Consider the following 17,146-nt stretch of genomic DNA (forward strand, 5'->3'; position numbering starts at 1 on the left):
TTTGACTTGGCATAAAGCTAAAAAAAAACTCATCTCTATTGTTATAGTAAGAAAAGGGTAAACATTTAGCCAATTGCTCACCAAACTTTTTTTTAGCTGTTCAACAGATGAAATATTCTCAATTATTGAGAGTATTCACCCTCTATTCAGGTGTAACTTTAAAAGACAATGATCAGACTGAAGGACCAGTACACAAGCACCCCTTTGATCATTGTCTCGAAAACTGACCTCAAAATGCAGCTTTATTCAAACAACACAATACAACAGATGACCAGAGAAAGACGAGAACGGTCTGGTGGCGTGCTGGATGCCGGCGTGTCAGTTAAGGCACTTGAATGTCCACAACTCCACCTTTTTCATCATCATCTAAGAAATCTTGTTTCAGACAGCTGTTGATGTATTTGGCACGTTATGTGGGCAAACATAAAGTTGTTCCTAAAGAGAAGAGTGTCTTTTTTGGGGGTGTAATTTTTGAATTGTTGAAAAGGAAGTTAATTTTGTATTTCATTGCTCCATGTACAGGGACTTGACAGATGTCCTCTTTAAATAAAAAAAAGAGAATATAAACTAAGTCATTCTTTGTTTTGGCTGTCTGATGGTAATGTGTTGGATTCTTAAGGGAGATGTGTTTTTTCAAGATTTATAAGAAAGGTAGGATCCTTAACAATAGGACATTTCTGTTGCCTAAAAAGGATCTAAATGTAAAGGATTTGCTAATCTTGATTTGTTGTTAGTAATTAGCAACGAATGATTATTCTCATTGCCAATAAATCTGTTATTTTCTGTCACAAAGGGGTCTTTGTAATCCCATATAGACTGTGAACCATAAGGTGCTGGACACTGAAATCAATTATTTACACTGTAAATTCCTTTGCGTAACCCTTGTTTTCTGACTGTGTCCCAGTGAGATGCTGGCGTGGGCCAGTGCCCAGATCCACTGTCAGTTTCATGCCAGTGAGAACAGAGTGGCCCTGCCCACCCAGGGCAACAAACAGGATGTCCAGGCTGAGAGCGACACAGTGCTTATTCCAAGCAGAGGTGAGTAGCACAGAATAGAAGAAGGAAAATATAGAATCTGAGGGGAAGAGAAAGGAAAATCTTTTTATGCTAATTTATATAAAACCACTCATAGTTGTATTGTCAGGTTTGTTGTGTTTAAATTATATATGTTAAAAAAAATTGCTGCAAACTACAAGTCTTACAACAAATATTTCAAAGCATTATTGTTCTTGTGAAAACATGGACTTGTTATTGCTGCATGTTTATTATGACCTGAATCGCTTCAACAATAGTTTCTTTTTTCTAAAGGAGAACGAGGGCAGTGTGTGTTGGACACCCCACCTAAGATACTATTCTGTGATCTGCGCCTGGACCCTGGAGAGAGTAAAACTTGTATGTGTGTTTGCTTATATGAAAAAATATTTTAATCTATAAAAATCCATAAGCTTAAGGCAGTCTCCTCTTTTATTGTTCATCATAAACCCGACTAATTAATGCTGAATAATGCTCCTTAGTTTCAACACTAATGACACAATCTCTATATTAGATTTTCTTTATTTTTTTGTATTTCAAAAAATAAATATGTAGATTTTTCCCCAAAAGTTAGTGTGCTATTTGTAAATAAACACCACGTTTCTGTGTGTGACTCAAACATTCTGGCATATGTTGTCACTGTCCCACAGATTCCTACAGTGAGGTTGTTCCCAGCGACGGACCTCCTAGTTTCCGTGGTCAAGCAGTGAAGTACGTCTACAAACTGACCATTGGCTGCCAGAGGGTCAACTCTCCTATAAAACTACTTCGAGTTCCCTTCAGAGTGCTGGTTCTGCAAGGTGAAATATTTGTTTTAACAGGATCATTGAAAACTACAGCAATAGATAGACAAATGCTGATAAAAGTTTGATGTGAATACACTTGGACATGTAACACAGCTAGAATTCTTGTTGAAAAAAAGTGAAAGAGACTAGATTATAAAGAAAGTGGAGTTTAACAATTTAGAATTGTGCTATACGACTTCTTTCAAACTGGGATGTCCGATGTTGATGATGTAGGCATGCCAGAGCCTCCATTCCCCCAGGATGAGGAGGTATCTCCTTCCAACCCGTTCCTGGAGGAGGAGGAAGCAAGTCGCAGGGATGCTCGGCCTTTGGAAAGAGCAATGGACATGCTGATGGCCACCACTTCTAGACGCTGCCCCCGTGAGTCAGATTCTCCCTCTTTCTGCTCTTTGCTATAGTTTGAAGCACTGTATTGTTACACTTTAGTTGTGTTTTTTTATACAGATACTTGATCTGTTTTTGTTTTCTCTTAAACTGGAATAAGATAAAACAAGATATCAAAGTTTAGCTTTATTTATCCCAAAGGAAAATGAAATAACATAAGAAACGCAGTGTCTAAAGGTAGAAAGCAATGAGATGTAACTACAATACATGACTATGTACGTAATGTACATGTACATGCCTGTTGTTTTAGCTGTCATTCCTGCAGAAAAGGGAAGAGTTATACAGTTTGATGACCACGGGTTGAAAAGACCTCCTGTAGTGTTCTGTGCTGCATAAATATTACTGTATTATTTGTGCACTCTTTCCTTCAGGGTATCTGTTGTCCATAGGAAGAACTAAACTATAGAGCAAGAGCTGAAACTTTTGTTGTCTCCCTAGCTTGATTATTCATGCTATTAACATATCATATCTACATGTACATATGGAAAAATGGATGATACAAGCGACACAAAATAACTTTGTGAACTTATGAAGAGGCATCATAGTTCTTTCTAGATTAAATGTAACAGTTTATTATTTGCATGTCCACCTTTGACCTGTTTGCCTTCTGTTTTGTCCAGACATGTTTAATATCACCAACATGCGCGGGAAAGTGGCAAAGTTCTGCATCTTCAAGACTGTTTACAGACTCGGGGAGGACATCATCGGCACATTCAACTTCTCAGAGGGTGACATTCCCTGCTTGCAGGTTTGTTTGCCTTTTACTTTTTGTACACATTTTTAATTGAATCACTGTGCTTTACTGCAATACTGTGTATATGTTTTCCAGTATTCAGTGAGCCTTCAGAGTGAGGAGGAGATCCAGCAGCAGTACCAGCGGCGACCCGGACAGACCATCAGTGTGACTGGACACGGACGCCACCTGGAGTCCTGCCTCCACACTGCCTCCAGCCACTTCTCTCTCCCCATCCCCCTCAACGTCACGCCTGGGTTCAGCACAGACATAGGTCAGTCACCAGTAGACTGAAACATGTTGTCTCAAGTGATGTTTAAGAGTGGATGTTTCAATGATGGTTTTATTTTACCAGTTATGATACTACTCACAATCTCCTCTATGCAAAGTATTCACTGATTTGTCACATAGTGTGGAAGTCCTTTATATGAAATCTCAGTCTATTACAGTGACTCATAGATCAGTGCCATCCAAATCTTTTGACATAACTAAAAAGAAAAATACTCTTATTCATACTGTCTTTTAAAAGCCGTTGTTCCACAAGATGTGAATGAAAATCCTTCATATATTTTAAGATAGAATATATAATATGTTCGTTTTTTCTAGTTGTTTTCCTTGTAAATTAATGACTTTAATCTCAGACAATTTATTTGTTTTATCTTGCAAATTTTTGACTTTATCATCTCAAAAAATATTCAAGTTTTTCTTTTCATTTTGATGACGCTTTCATGAAAATTCCACTTTAGTCTCAGAGAATATCTGACTTTTAGTAAATTTACTACTAAAATCTAGGAAATTCTGTGTTCTCTTTATTATTATTATTTTTAACAATCTGTAAAAAATAGACCAGTCCAAGCATTGTCTCTTTTATTAACACTGAAGGCATGTTCAACAGTTTGGACATTTCATTTATCACCAGGAGAAAGTTAAGTTTTAGGTATGAGAAATTTAATTCAAGCTATATGTAGAACCCTTTTCATGATTTTCAGTGCCATCTGTGTATCAAGTTTACATCTGGCATCAAACTATGCAGGACAAAGTCATACATCTACGTGATCACACGTCAACGTAACACCCAAACCCTCGACTCTTTTTCTTCAGTGACCCTGAGGTGGCGCCTGCACTTTGAGTTTGTCACAGCCCGGGAGCCTATGGAACCGCCCACTGTTCTGCAGAACCAGTCAGAGGTCACGGTGTGGGCTGGGGCCGAGCACGTCGACGTGGACACCTTCAGCTGGAATCTGCCAATCAAAGTCCTGCCCACCAACCCAGCTTTGGCGTCCTACGTGTCACAGTTTACAGGGACCAACAGCATTAATATTTGACTGTCGTATGTGAGAGGTCGGTTAACATGAACTAATCAGGAATTCATTTTGTGTTTCCGAGCGCATCGAAAGGTGTTTGTGTGTGTGTGTGTGTGTGTGTGTGTGTGTGTGAGAACGACCGACAGTTTTTATCTTTCCAGACGAGAAATGTTAGCACAGAGGTGCACATTTCAGGAACAAACGAGCTATTCCAGTGTTTATGCAGAGCCAGTGGACACCATATGTAAAGTATGCAACTTGCTGTATGTTTTTCCTTTTGTCGCTTTCATTTGGCGGTGCGTTCGAACTTTGACAAACTTTAAACACGTTCTTTTTGGGAAGATTGGAACTCTGGTTCTTTCAGTATTTATTCTGTTTTTATTTACTTGCACACTTGTTCTTATGCTGACACTTTTTCCTGCGTTACTGCTTTTCTTTCTGCCTGAGCGACGACTGTACTGAGATACAAGAACCACAGGAGAAAATTAAAAGTGTGTCTTAAATGTCATAAACTCGCTCTCATTTCTCTTCGTAAACAGTCATTTTATTCAGAGGTTAAATGAGTTACAGCAGAAAACAGGTCAAAATCAACAGAAATATATATTAATGTACATATATATTTGCTGATATTTACAATAAGTCATTAATGGATTAATTAGAGATGGCTTTGGTTTAATATACAGATTTTTTAAGCGTGTAGAATTACTGCATTAAAATGAAGCTGTTCAGCCATGAGTGGATGCGTACAATGATAACTAATATTGAACATACACTTGAAAAAGATGTTTTATGTAAAGAAGTTGGATATAAATTTCCTATTATTTGGTGGAAAATGCTGCAGTTATACTTAAATATTCTTTCACAGACAAATTTTACTCACATTTCCAACGTTGATTATCAAACCTGAACATTCCAGGTGCTGTTATATTTGTTCAGTATGTGTTTAAAGCGGTTACTGATGTTTAACTGTAGTGAGTATCGGCTTCACAGGCAAACAGACTGAACTTGTAGTCGCTGGTCCGAGTGGCTCTCTAGCCCTCCAGCTGTTGGTGCAGCTGAAGAGAACCGTGGCTCGGGTCCTTGTTTGCTTCTCCAGGGGAGCAGGGCAGGCGGGGGTCAGCTGTCTGGACCAGGAACACTTTGCAGGTCACTGGCTCCACCCGAACCTCGCACCACGCAGGGAAGTCCACCGGCCGATGCACCCTGGACAGAAACAGAGGTACAGTTAAACACTTTTCCTGCACTTTACACTTTATTCTTTGAAATGTTGCCCATAAACTGTAGAAAAGTGAAAAATGATCTTCAGAGGCTGCTGCTGCCTGTGGTGGAGATTTTACAGTAACATTTACAAGAAAAGTATCAGTAAAAGCATATAAATGTTCATGACTTTATACTTTAACTCTACCTTTGCACTGCAAGTTAGGATTTTTATATTTTTAAAAAAATCAGCTTATAAATGTAATTAGAAATCTGATATATTAGTCTGTAGAATAGTTGGCGTGACCTTCAGCTGAGCCTCAAAATGAAAGTTAATTTTGTTTAGTGACTGGTTCTGCTTTGAATGCTTTAAATATGCTTTTGACTTTAACTTCTGTACTATTTGTACTCTTCTCTTTTATTATGAATAAGGGACCTGAATACTTCTCCCACATCTGCTAACCACAACCCAAATTCTCCTGTGATGACAAATGAATTTACATCCACTCCATCGGTTTTTCTTTGTTTGTTTTTGTGGGAACAATTAATTAAAACTTAACTAACAGCTAATTTCCATCCCTGCACATGTAGACAAACAACAGCCACACAACAATTACACTACATAAAGCAACACAATACATAAAAGTTTATCCACTATTGTCTTAAGTCTGCCTGACACTGGTAGAGTAGAGACTTATCTGCATATACACAGTACATAGTGACTGTGGGCATCTGGACACCAAACCACACTGACTGTTTGTGTACTCACGTCTCGCAGCAACCGACCCCGACAGGGTGCAGACAGGTGCACTGCATGCAAGCGTTGTCCATCCAGGTCTCTCCCAGTGAGTAGTGCCTCCCCTCAAACTCACACAGAGCTGAAAGGACACACGGCAAAGATGACCTCAGTAATATGCATGTTATTAACGATGAAGATTATTTGAGTCCAAATGTTAAGTGATTTTAAAGTGTTGAACTCACCTCTGGAGTTGAAGTGGCACTCCATGGGTGCAGCGGAGCCGCCGCTGGTCCACAGGAGAAACCCTGCAGCTGCGAGCACCCAGTTAACCCCGGTGAGCTCCATCTTCATCTGGTCTGGTCAGCTTGTGGTTCTTCTTCTCCCCTTTGTTCCCTCATTTATACATCCTGAGGGTTTACGACCATGGCGTGGAGGTGTGGTTAGCGCCGTCATGTGGCCCGCAGCCCTGGCTGTGGACGGTGTCAGCGGTGCCATCCATTGGGAATGAGGAGGTGGTGGTAAATCGAAGGGAATCTTGTATCTTGGCACGGTTTTGGCAGTCCGTAGATCACCTCGCTGCGCTTCAGTGGGCATGACTCTAAAGTGATAGAAACAATGACACATCCATGCGGTGACTAAGAGAGAGAAGGGTAGGAGAGAGGTGAGGTGGAGGGCAGTGAAGGAGAGAGGTTACGTCCAAAGAGAGGAGGAGGAGGAGGAGGAGGAGGGAGAGAGGAATGGTGTGGAATTATCAAACATGACTCATCACCGTTCAACCTCTGCTTTGGTTTAGTATAGGCCAGGTCACTGTACAGCAACTGAAGATATGACTAATGCACATGTAGAACACATGTCTAAATATTTATACGTGACAACACTTTAACAAATAAATCACATTTAGGGATTTAAAGTATGGAGGTAATGGATCTACTGCAGGGTACCTTTGGATTGACAGCTACAAATAAGTTAGCATCACTTGTACAGACAGGAGACAAATGAAAGGAAGACAGTGAATGAAATACGGCAAAGCAAAAGGAATTATATACTATCATGTTTATCAACTGTTCTCAACTCAGCTGAACACCTGTAGGAGACTTTGCACCGATGTTTTGACCTCCCAGCAGTGTTCAGAAGTATAACTAGTAGTGACCTAGGATCACTGAAGCTGTTCTGGTGAATGAACCAACACATTTCTATTGGATCCTTAACTTATTATCTGTATGCTAATATACAGTATTATTAACAGAATTTGTTTAATCTGTGCAAAAACTGAGGCGTAAAAAATAAGTTGAGATTTTACAGAGGTTTATGTGCCAGCAAATGCCTTACATGGACTATAACTGGACAAGAAAGCTGATCAAGAAAACTGGTTCTGTGCTGGGGATAAGTCTGGAACCACTGGAGCTGATTGTTCAAAAAAGAATGCTGCACAAGATGATGAAGATGATGGAGGATTCTTCCCACCCTCTCCACAACACAGTGAAGAATCAACAGAGTGTGTTCAGTGGGAGACTGCGTCAGGTTCGCTGTACAACGGAGAGATACAGAAATTAATTCCTGCCAACAGCCATCACTTTAAAAAACAAATCTGACTGACTGACTGATTATTATTGTTGTATATATATGTTATATTGATTTTTTTTGTTTTTTTTTAAAGTGAGCTTTTTACAATATTGAATTTCCCTTCTGGGATAAATAAAGTATTTTTCATTTAATTTCATTCATTTCATATAATAACCCTGTGTACAATATGGAATTGTCATTGTTGCGCTTTTTTGTACGGATCAAACAAAAATCTTAAACAAGCTTTGAAGCAAGCAAAAAGGTGTATTCCCCTCAAATCTGAGCTGTTCCTTTAAGACTGTAGAACAACAGGAATAAATATTTTCAGCAAAAGAGTTTTCAGCAATATCTTATATAATCATGTTCATCCACCACTAAATGAAACAAAGTGTGGCTCTAAACTTCCAGGGACAAAACAAACATGTAAGTAGACTTTGCAATACCAAATGTTTGTCAAACTGCCAAAATTGAAGAACAAACAAACAAACAAAAAGATCCGAGGCATTCTTCTGGCAAAGAGTTAGAAAAAAAAAAAACTTTATGCAGATGGCTATGAAAAAATGAAATTCTAAAAACAATAATAAGCATATGCGCACATTTTCTATATTTTTAGAATTTTATCAGGAAGTAGTCAAAATCTATAAAGAATGATGGTTTTGTTGAACTTAGGAATACCTTCAACCTGTTTTCTTCTGTGAAAGTTTTGTGTTCCCTTCCAACCAGAACCACCGTTATATTTGTTTGAGCTTCCAAGCAGTCGAGGTTCTTTTCATTAAGAATGAACCTTTAAGGTCAACGTTCAAAATGTTGTTTTTGCATATTAATATTCTTTTTTATTTTAATAGCTTCGCCATTTTATCACAGGAGTGGTTTTCTAAAAATCTATGTGCTTGTGTACATCATTGGAAATAAAACATCAATCCTCAATATCAGAATTATACTTAAAAAATTGGGATCTACTTTACTGTGCACTCTGCAGGCATGTATGTGCGTTTCTTTGTAATCTTTGGGCAAAATGTCAAAAATGTCACTTGACCTTACTGCGCAGTGAAGTTTCAGTCCCTCCGTTAACAAAACATGAGCTCATTTTCTTCCACTTGTTTACAATCTGCGGGAAGAAGCAGAGATCATAGGAAAAATCCTCTCAAGCCTCACACAGGAGGCCCCGGGGCCTCATAACATCGTGTTTTACGTGCCTTTTCTCTGGTACCCCACAGTAGTTGGAGAGCGTTGATGGGTCTCCCTGATCAGCCAGGGGAGCTTCTTCATTCAGTCGGTCTGTATGACTCACAGTTGCCTCCCTCAAGCTGCACACACTTTCTGTGTAGGCTCGTTTCAGACCAAGTTGCCATCAGTATAACCAAAGAGAAGGCCCGGTGTAATGGAACAGATAGTTTGGGCATCTCAGGGGTCAGTTTCTTTGCTCACTTTTTGTTTATTTAGATGGCGTTTCAGAGGTAGGAAAGTGTTTAGATGGCACGTTCTTCTGTCGGTTCATCTAGGGTGGTGCTGACCTCTGCAGAGCCTATGGGTCCCATACAATGCACTGACAGAGCTCCCGCCCTGATCTGACAACTGTCTTGTCGTCAGCATCGATGAAAAGGGAGGACCTCATCAAAACAAGAGATGAGGATTTTCCTGTCACACGCCTATTGCCCTTCACGGACATGCACTTAATTGGTGATAAGTGTATTTTAATTGGAGAAGACTTTCTGTTTGAAAGTTCACGAGGACGTTATCATGACATCATCAGCATCCTTGGAGTCCTTAATCTTTAATACATGGACTGCTCACAAAGATGAAATGTCTTCTGGATTGGAAACAGCTAGAAAACCCATGTTGTATGACTGTCTTTCATTTTAAGATTCATGTTTACAGAAGTTGTGAGTTTCAACAGAGAAAAAAAAGAGAAACATGCGCATTCCAACACACTAATGTTTCCATTCTAGTTCTTTGTACTACTTAGAGCCTTTTATTTAAAATGACAAAATACACAGAAACTTCAATACAACATTAAAATGAAGTGACCTTTAATACAATTTAAATTTAAAATATCAGTTTAATCTTTTTCTTAATCACAACAATTTGATAATGAGATAATACACATATTTATTTACCCGTTTAATTGATTGATGAAACCTGTTTAGTTTTATGTCATTCACACAAAAAGCAGAACTGAAGAAGCCTCATGGATGAGAGGTGAAATATCTGCAGGACCAAAACCAGCAGCCCACTTGTCTTCTGCTGAAGTTCTTAGAACTAGATGTACTTCCTGTGGTATGAAGACTGTCCCATGACACTGCGTGCAGCACAATGCACAGCTTAATGGAGGATGTATGCTGCTTTCTTTTCTGTTCAGTCAGTGATTGAAAATAAAAGAAAAAGTATGGCCTAACTTATATTGTTTAAAATTATGAACAAATAGACAATGTCTGTGTTTGCAAGCTTTGGGGGAAAAAAAAATAATTTAAGTTAATTAAACTAAAAATTAATTGAAATTAATTAAAATAACCAATAATTGAGGGAAAAGCTTTTCTCATTTGTGAATTCACTTCATGCCTAATACCTAACTAACTAAATAAATAAATAAATAAATGAATTAATTAATAAAAACTGACGCTCTGGTGTATAATTGTCTTGTCTGGTCTTTCTTATTGTCAAACTAGTTCCTTTTCGACATAATCGTTCCCCTTTTTTTTTTTGCATTGCGCCTTTAATCAGCGCCGCTTTTGTACTTCCTTCTCTTCCGCAGCAGACTCGACTAATCAATCCCCGATGTAAGGATCGCCTGCTCAGTCATCGCAGCCTCGCTACATCAGGGATCGACTACTCTAACCTGTCTGTAGATTTCGGTTGCTGCTGCTGCTGCTGCTGTGTTGTTGTGTAGCTATCGAAAACACTAACTCGTGCCCGGTGAGACAACCATTAAAATAATGTCTTTGCCGTGAACCCAGCAGCTCAAAGTTACCTTTTAGAACTTGTGTACAGACCGACAGCGCCTGTGAGCGTGTGTCCGCGGTGTTAGCTGGGCTCTGTGGAGTGTTTTTGTGCTGATCCGAGGCCTTGTCGCAACCACAACCGCTCGCAAAGTCTCAGATAACCGTCGGGGATTTCATGTTGAAGTCGTCAGGCTTTTGGGTAGAATTTAGTGTTTTCCCGTCGGAAGATGGACACTGATAAATTCAACTATGTTTACAGCTGTGACCTGGACATCAACGTTCAACTTAAGATGTAAGTTTTGCACTTAATGCGTCGCTTTTGGTCGAGCGGTGAAACTAGTCAGTCTTGTGACTGAACAGGATGCTGGCTGTGTTTGCTGAGCGTGTGTTTGAACGATGTGTGATCCTCTAGCATGGCTCTGTGACTTTAATCTGAGGTTTATATCGTTTAGAATGGTCTGTTTATCGATCACATTTTAACCTGATAGTCAAAATAATATCACAGATTGTCCTTATAAGCCGCAGGGTGACATTATACTGAACTGCACTGAAGCAACTCACCAATTAATCTGTTTTCTTTAATTAAATACATTTATTAGGCCAAAATAGCAGTAAATTGCTCTCTTTCTTTTCGTTCTATGTTTGGAAACTTTATATTTTGTGTGTTTAAAGTACTTCAGGTAAATGTATTGGACATTTTTATGATAAACTGATTAATCAGTGAATTGAGAGAATATTCTTGAAATGAATTGACAATTGATTGCATCCATAGTCTGACAGCTGAAGAGTAAGCAGCTCCTTACATTAGTTTACCATATAATTTCCTTCAATAACTTGCTTAAATGTATTATTTTGTTATCAGAATTGGAAAACATCCCTACTAACTAAAATCAGGTGACTACCAGGCCTGCCATGGCTGACTTAGACACATGAATAAACCCATTGTGAACAGCATGAGTAACCCCACTTCTTTGCCTTTTTATATAATGCTGCATTGTTTATGAACAGTAGTGTGTCTTTTTTTTATTGTGGTATTTTTTATTTTCCTGCTTTCCACTCACATTTCCCAGCTTTTCCCATCATCTGCATGCAGGATTGTAAACCTGCATCATTTAGGTTAATGGAAGTGCCAATAAGGATTTCATTTGATTCATTTATGTCATGTGGGCCGTGTCTTAACACAGTGTTTACCCTACGTACTAGTGTTTTGTGCATAAAGAGCAAAAAGAACAGAAGACATTTAGCAGAACTTGTAGAGAACGACACACATAGCAGCTTTCTAAATAGATGTTGGTATTAGTGGAAATAATAAAATGTATATTGTTGTTGGGTAGCCTGGATAGCTCAGCGGGGAGGGCAGGCGACCCATGTACAGGGGCTACAGGGGCTACAGTCCCTGACGCAGCGGCCTGGGTTCGATTCCACCCAGCGGCTCATTTGCTGCATGTCTCCTCCCCACGTTTCTCTGTCTGTCTTTCACTGTCACTATCAATAAAGGCGGAAAAGGCCAAAAATAAATCTTAAAAAAAAAAAGTAAATTGTTGAGGAAATGCTATAATATGTGCAGATATTAACATACCCATATAACAGATGTTATACAAATTGAGTCACAAATATGTCTTAATTCATGGGATGTTTTGTTGAGCTGGTATAATCATCTTTTTCCTTTCTCCTGACACAAAACCAATTTTTAAAAAAAATCAAGCCAACATAAAGACCACTTTGTAAAAGATGACAAACCCTCCATGTAAAGGTCTCCAGATACTGACTTTATTTTGAGAGGACAGGGCTCATCTTGATAACTTCAGCAAACGATCACAGTGCATCTCCCGTTTCTCACCTCCACACTTTGTCCATCTCTTCTCTCCTCCTCCAGCGGCAGTTTAGAAGGAAAGCGAGAGCAGAAGAGCTACAAAGCGCTGCTGGAAGACCCGATGCTGCGGTTCTCTGGCCTCTACCAGGAGAACTGCTCTGACCTCTACGTCACCTGTCAGGTGTTTGCTGAAGGGAAACCTCTTGCTTTGCCTGTTCGCACCTCGTACAAAGCGTTCAGCACACGTTGGAAGTAAGAACCAAGCTGTCTTTTACTGTCATATGTGTGATATATGATTTTGGATTTTTAGAGCTAAACAAGTACAAAACTGTTTAAAATATTAACTCAGTTTCTTAAAGCTTTGGAAAAGTCTGTCCGATCCTTATCTCCTATTAAGTCCATTCTCGCTGTCCTGTGCAGCTGGAACGAGTGGCTCCGGCTGCCAGTCAAGTACCCAGACCTTCCCCAAAGTGCTCAAGTTGCTCTAACAGTGTGGGACATCTATGGGCCCGGAAGAGCCGTCCCTGTCGGAGGAACCACCGTCACCTTGTTTGGCAAATATGGGTGAGTGTATCTCTGCACCCTTGTTATTGGTTCCTTTCTGTTAGAGTGAAGCATTGCTTAAAACAGGGGTGCCCAATCCTGGTCCTCGAGAGCCCCTATCCAGCATGTTTTAGATGTTTCCCTCTTCCAACACACCTGATTCACATGATCAGGATCGTTATCAGGCTTCTGCAGAGCTTGATGATGAGCTGATTGTGTGAATCAGGTGTGTTGGAAGAGGGAAACATCTAAAACATGCTGGATAGGGGCTCTCGAGGACCAGGATTGGGCACCCCTGGCTTAAAAGATCTGTTTTGCTGCAAGGCTGAACAATCAGCTACCACTTCTCGGCACAGCTGAACTTTGTGCACAAATTAACACTGATATGTAAACACCTCCTCCTGCCATTTTTCTAGTATGTTTCGGCAAGGGATGCATGACCTGAAGGTTTGGCCGGGCGTGGAGGGGGATGGAGGGGAGCCCACCACCACGCCAGGACGCACCAGCAGCAGCCTGGCAGAGGACCAGATGGGCAGACTCGCCAAGGTACAATAACGCCAATGTGTGGACAGGAAAAGAGAGTGTAGTGGCAAGGATAGGATTTCATGAGTGAGTGTGAGACTAAATGGCTTAAACAGAGGTATGGGTGAAGCAGTAGGATGGAAGGCAAACAAGAAACAGTGTACGTGCCTTGGATAAAGAGACAAACCCTCCGATGCAACGCCGTGTCTAAACCATCATCTGTTCCAGGGCCCTGACCTGGAGGTACTCAGTGATGTGAGTACAAGCAGAGGAGTTAGTGTTGGCAATGCAGAATACGTGTGTGTACTGTATGTGTATGGAACGTGGCCTTGGCCAAAATGGATTTGCAAATAAATCTCCACTTGAATAATAACCTTCTATATGATGATGATTACCACATCAGAACAATTCAGGCAGGGACATTAAATACTTCTGTCGTCCGTTAAAGCCCTGTTTGCTTTGCATTGTTCTATGTGGGAAATCCAGAAGCAGGAATAATGTATTCAAATACATTTTGACCCAGGTTTTGGTGTGAACACTTGTTGTCTGTGAAGGTGTACGGCTGCGTTCTTGAGAGCATCACACACTTTGGTTTTTAAGTTTCCGGCTGTTGCCATATCTTAGTGTGTTTTAGTGTGTGTGCATGGATTTCATGTTTCTGTGGACACAAGAAAACGATGTTGTTGCAGCTTTTTGGGATATTAAGAGGAAGCCATCAGGGAGTACATTTCATTTTTATAATATCTGGTTCCATTGGCTGTTTCTTTAGTCCCGTTTTCTAAACAAAACTCACTGATTCCTCATTTTTTAAAAATTCACCCTGAGTGCAGTTGGCTTCATCATATATAAAGTTCTGCTAGCAGTTCTTATGTTGTTTTAAAGAGTGAGTACTAATTCTAACCAGCTGAGTTGTGGGCTTCCTATTCATTGCCAAGTGTTTGCTTACATTCCCAGCACCCACACTCACTAACTGATGAGTGGATTGGCTGCTGAGTGTGTGACCGTAGATGCTAGACTGGCTGCTGGCACCGACTTTGTGCATGATTGGACGAGCTGTTTGCACACCAGCCACCATGCTGTGACCAGTTCTGCAACAACAGAACCTCATTTGTGTATGTATTTTGCTAAACCTTTGTCTCTTTTCTGGTCTCTGTGCTTGCTTTCTCCCCGTCTCCATCCAGCTGACTAAAGCTCATCGACAGGGCCACATGGTGAAGGTGGACTGGCTGGACCGGCTGACCTTCAGAGAGATCGAGATGATCAACGAAGTGAGTTGGTTGCAAATGCAGAGTCAGGAAAGCAGATCAGCTGGATTTAAGTAATAGTTATCATTAAGACTTTGGAAGTACAGATTAGTCTGAGCTGGACTTGTTTGCTGATCTTGCAGGAATGCAGTGAGTTACTTAAAAAGGACAATGCAAGACTATTTACCATTTCATTGTATGCATGTGCATTTTTTTTTTAGAGTTGTCCTTGCTGTATCTGTGCTGTTTTTTTTGGTTTTTTTGTTGTAAAAATATCTCTTTGTGTGTTTCTGCAGAGTGAGAAGCGCAGCTCTAACTTCATGTACCTCATGGTAGAGTTCCCTCGTGTCAAAACAAATGACAAGGAGTACAGCATTGTCTATTATGAAAAGGTATTTACATTTTTATAGCATCCAACTGGCTGCATGTTATTTTGTATTATCTCTACAGCAGGCAGCTTCCATATGTGTACAATGTCAGCTGATCAGTGATTATACTTTGTCTCCATTCAGGATGGAGATGAAGCATCGCCCGTTCTTACCAGCTGCGACATTGTCAAAGTTCCTGATCCGCAGATGGGGATGGTGAGAGGACACACACATTATAGTGGCTTTGGTGTTCTTAATGAAATATAAAAGACGCTGTGTCGTGGTTTAGTCATAGATTTGTATTTATTTCACAACATAAAGTCTGGATGTTTGCTTTACTTGTGCTTGTAGGAGAACCTGGTGGAGAGCAAGCATCACAAACTGGCTCGTAGCCTTCGGAGCGGCCCCTCAGACCACGACCTGAAGCCCAACGCTGCAACACGAGACCAGCTCAATGTAAGGAACTGGCAGCTCAGTGTTTTATTTATATAATCCAACTGACGGTGCATCTTTCCAATGTCACAAAAGACACGGCAATGGAAAATAAAATAACACGGTAAATAGAGGTGAAAGGCACTGGGCTGCTTTGTAAAGATGTCCACAGATCTGAAATTAAAAGAGCCACAGCCTTTTAAGCACTTCCTCTTTAGTTTACCTTAGTTATGGACAACTTATCTACTGACCTACTGCTGAAGCAGGACTACAGTGTTCTAATGCAGAGGTCTCATGATCACAACTCATTAGGATATAATAAACTGCAAGAACTTCCCAAAAAATGTGGTCAGTATGAACGAAAAAAAAAAGCCTGTCAAAACATGATGTAAACACCATTCTAGTAAAAACAGGAGACTGAGAAGTTGAGTAAATCTACTTAAGTCACATAGTAGTAAAATAAAAAGGAAGTACAATGAAAGTGCGGATCACTGCTGCACTCTAGTTGTGTGACTCGTCACTTTTTTTTTTGGTAAATCAGCAGCTTTGGCATTGCATTTGTGCTGCTGCTGGGAGTTTTCCAGATGGTTTGAATGTAGTTTAATCCCATGACCAGACCTGCCACAGATAGAAATACTCAAGAATCATCTCCCCAACTGTTACACTTATCTTCAACACTTCAGTGTATGTTTTAGGGCAAGGTTTCTTATTGTGCTTTTTTATGAAACACTTAGTTGAGCATATGATGTTGACCTCAGCTGTCGGCTTTATTTTCAGTTGATTAGTCTACATGTCAGATATTTATATTTATACATTAACTCATGTAAGACACTGCTTCATGCACTTTAGCCTTTCAGATGCCTGGATGAACACATCTTCCAGATAGCACTCTTTACTGACTGGTCATTTTGTAATCCTCCTGTTTGCTTTAGTTGTTGCTGAACTTGATTTAATGCATGTACCAACAGATCATTGTGAGCTACCCTCCAACCAAGCAGCTGAGCTCTGAAGAACAAGACCTGGTGTGGAAGTTCAGATACTACCTGACCACACAGGAAAAGGTTAGTGGTTTGCTAGCCTGCGCTATGTCAAAGTGTGCGTTACTTTTCTCGAGCATTCTCCCTCATCGGCTGCTGTTGTGTACAGTTTTGTCAAAGGCTTCCTCCTCCTCTTTCTCAAACTCCAGGCCCTGACAAAGTTCCTCAAGTGTGTGAACTGGGATCTGCCCCAGGAGGCCAAGCAGGCTCTGGAGCTGCTGGGGAAGTGGAGGCCCATGGACGTGGAGGATTCCCTGGAGCTGCTGTCGTCCCATTTCACCAACCCCACAGTGAGACGCTACGCCGTGGCGCGCCTACAGCAGGCCGATGATGAGGTAGGAGAACCAAGCGCCGCCAGGGGTCAGGATGCACGTGTTGAAAAATGTCTCCTTCGATGTAAATTATAATATTTAAGTGTGCCTTCTAATTTTGTGTCTAAATTGAAGTACACTGAATGTGTGTTTGTGCACGGGCTGTTTGTATGACAGTA

General features: G+C 40.4%; 3 protein-coding genes across 5 annotated transcripts in view; 2 read left to right on the top strand and 1 right to left on the bottom strand.

The window, feature by feature from the left end:
- rgp1 (GP1 homolog, RAB6A GEF complex partner 1) overlaps window positions 1–10,738 on the top strand; it is a 20,539-nt gene extending 9,801 nt beyond the window's left edge. For 2 of the 3 annotated variants that reach the window (XM_008301683.1, XM_008301685.1), the window contains 7 exons: window positions 905–1,038; window positions 1,309–1,392; window positions 1,683–1,832; window positions 2,052–2,198; window positions 2,843–2,970; window positions 3,052–3,229; window positions 4,057–4,767. In XM_008301683.1, coding sequence (XP_008299905.1) covers window positions 905–1,038; window positions 1,309–1,392; window positions 1,683–1,832; window positions 2,052–2,198; window positions 2,843–2,970; window positions 3,052–3,229; window positions 4,057–4,280 — 1,045 coding nt within the window. In that variant the 3' untranslated portion in view covers window positions 4,281–4,767. Of the gene's footprint in view, window positions 1–904; window positions 1,039–1,308; window positions 1,393–1,682; window positions 1,833–2,051; window positions 2,199–2,842; window positions 2,971–3,051; window positions 3,230–4,056; window positions 4,768–10,715 lie in introns of those variants that run through there. The other variant, XM_008301686.1, reaches the window with a different exon arrangement.
- msmp1 (microseminoprotein, prostate associated 1) lies at window positions 4,858–6,546 on the bottom strand. The gene is made up of 3 exons (XM_008301682.1): window positions 6,438–6,546; window positions 6,226–6,334; window positions 4,858–5,462 (listed from the first exon to the last, which is right to left on the bottom strand). Exons 1-3 carry the CDS (start codon window positions 6,544–6,546, stop codon window positions 5,291–5,293), a joined length of 390 nt encoding a protein of 129 aa, XP_008299904.1. The 3' UTR covers window positions 4,858–5,290.
- Window positions 10,739–10,906: 168 nt separating the features above from the next.
- LOC103372125 (phosphatidylinositol 3-kinase catalytic subunit type 3-like) lies at window positions 10,907–16,991 on the top strand (the record flags this gene model as incomplete). Its single annotated transcript, XM_008301688.1, has 11 exons — window positions 10,907–10,989; window positions 12,574–12,762; window positions 12,931–13,074; window positions 13,470–13,599; window positions 13,804–13,830; window positions 14,757–14,843; window positions 15,116–15,211; window positions 15,332–15,403; window positions 15,539–15,643; window positions 16,588–16,680; window positions 16,806–16,991. Coding segments are annotated over exons 1-11 (1,194 nt in total), but the record flags the coding sequence as incomplete, so codon positions are not given.
- Between the last annotated feature and the right edge of the window lie 155 nt (window positions 16,992–17,146).

This window comes from Stegastes partitus, unplaced genomic scaffold (assembly GCF_000690725.1).
Source record: "Stegastes partitus isolate 25-593 unplaced genomic scaffold, Stegastes_partitus-1.0.2 Scaffold1698, whole genome shotgun sequence".
In the NCBI taxonomy this organism is placed as follows: Eukaryota; Metazoa; Chordata; class Actinopteri; family Pomacentridae; genus Stegastes; species Stegastes partitus.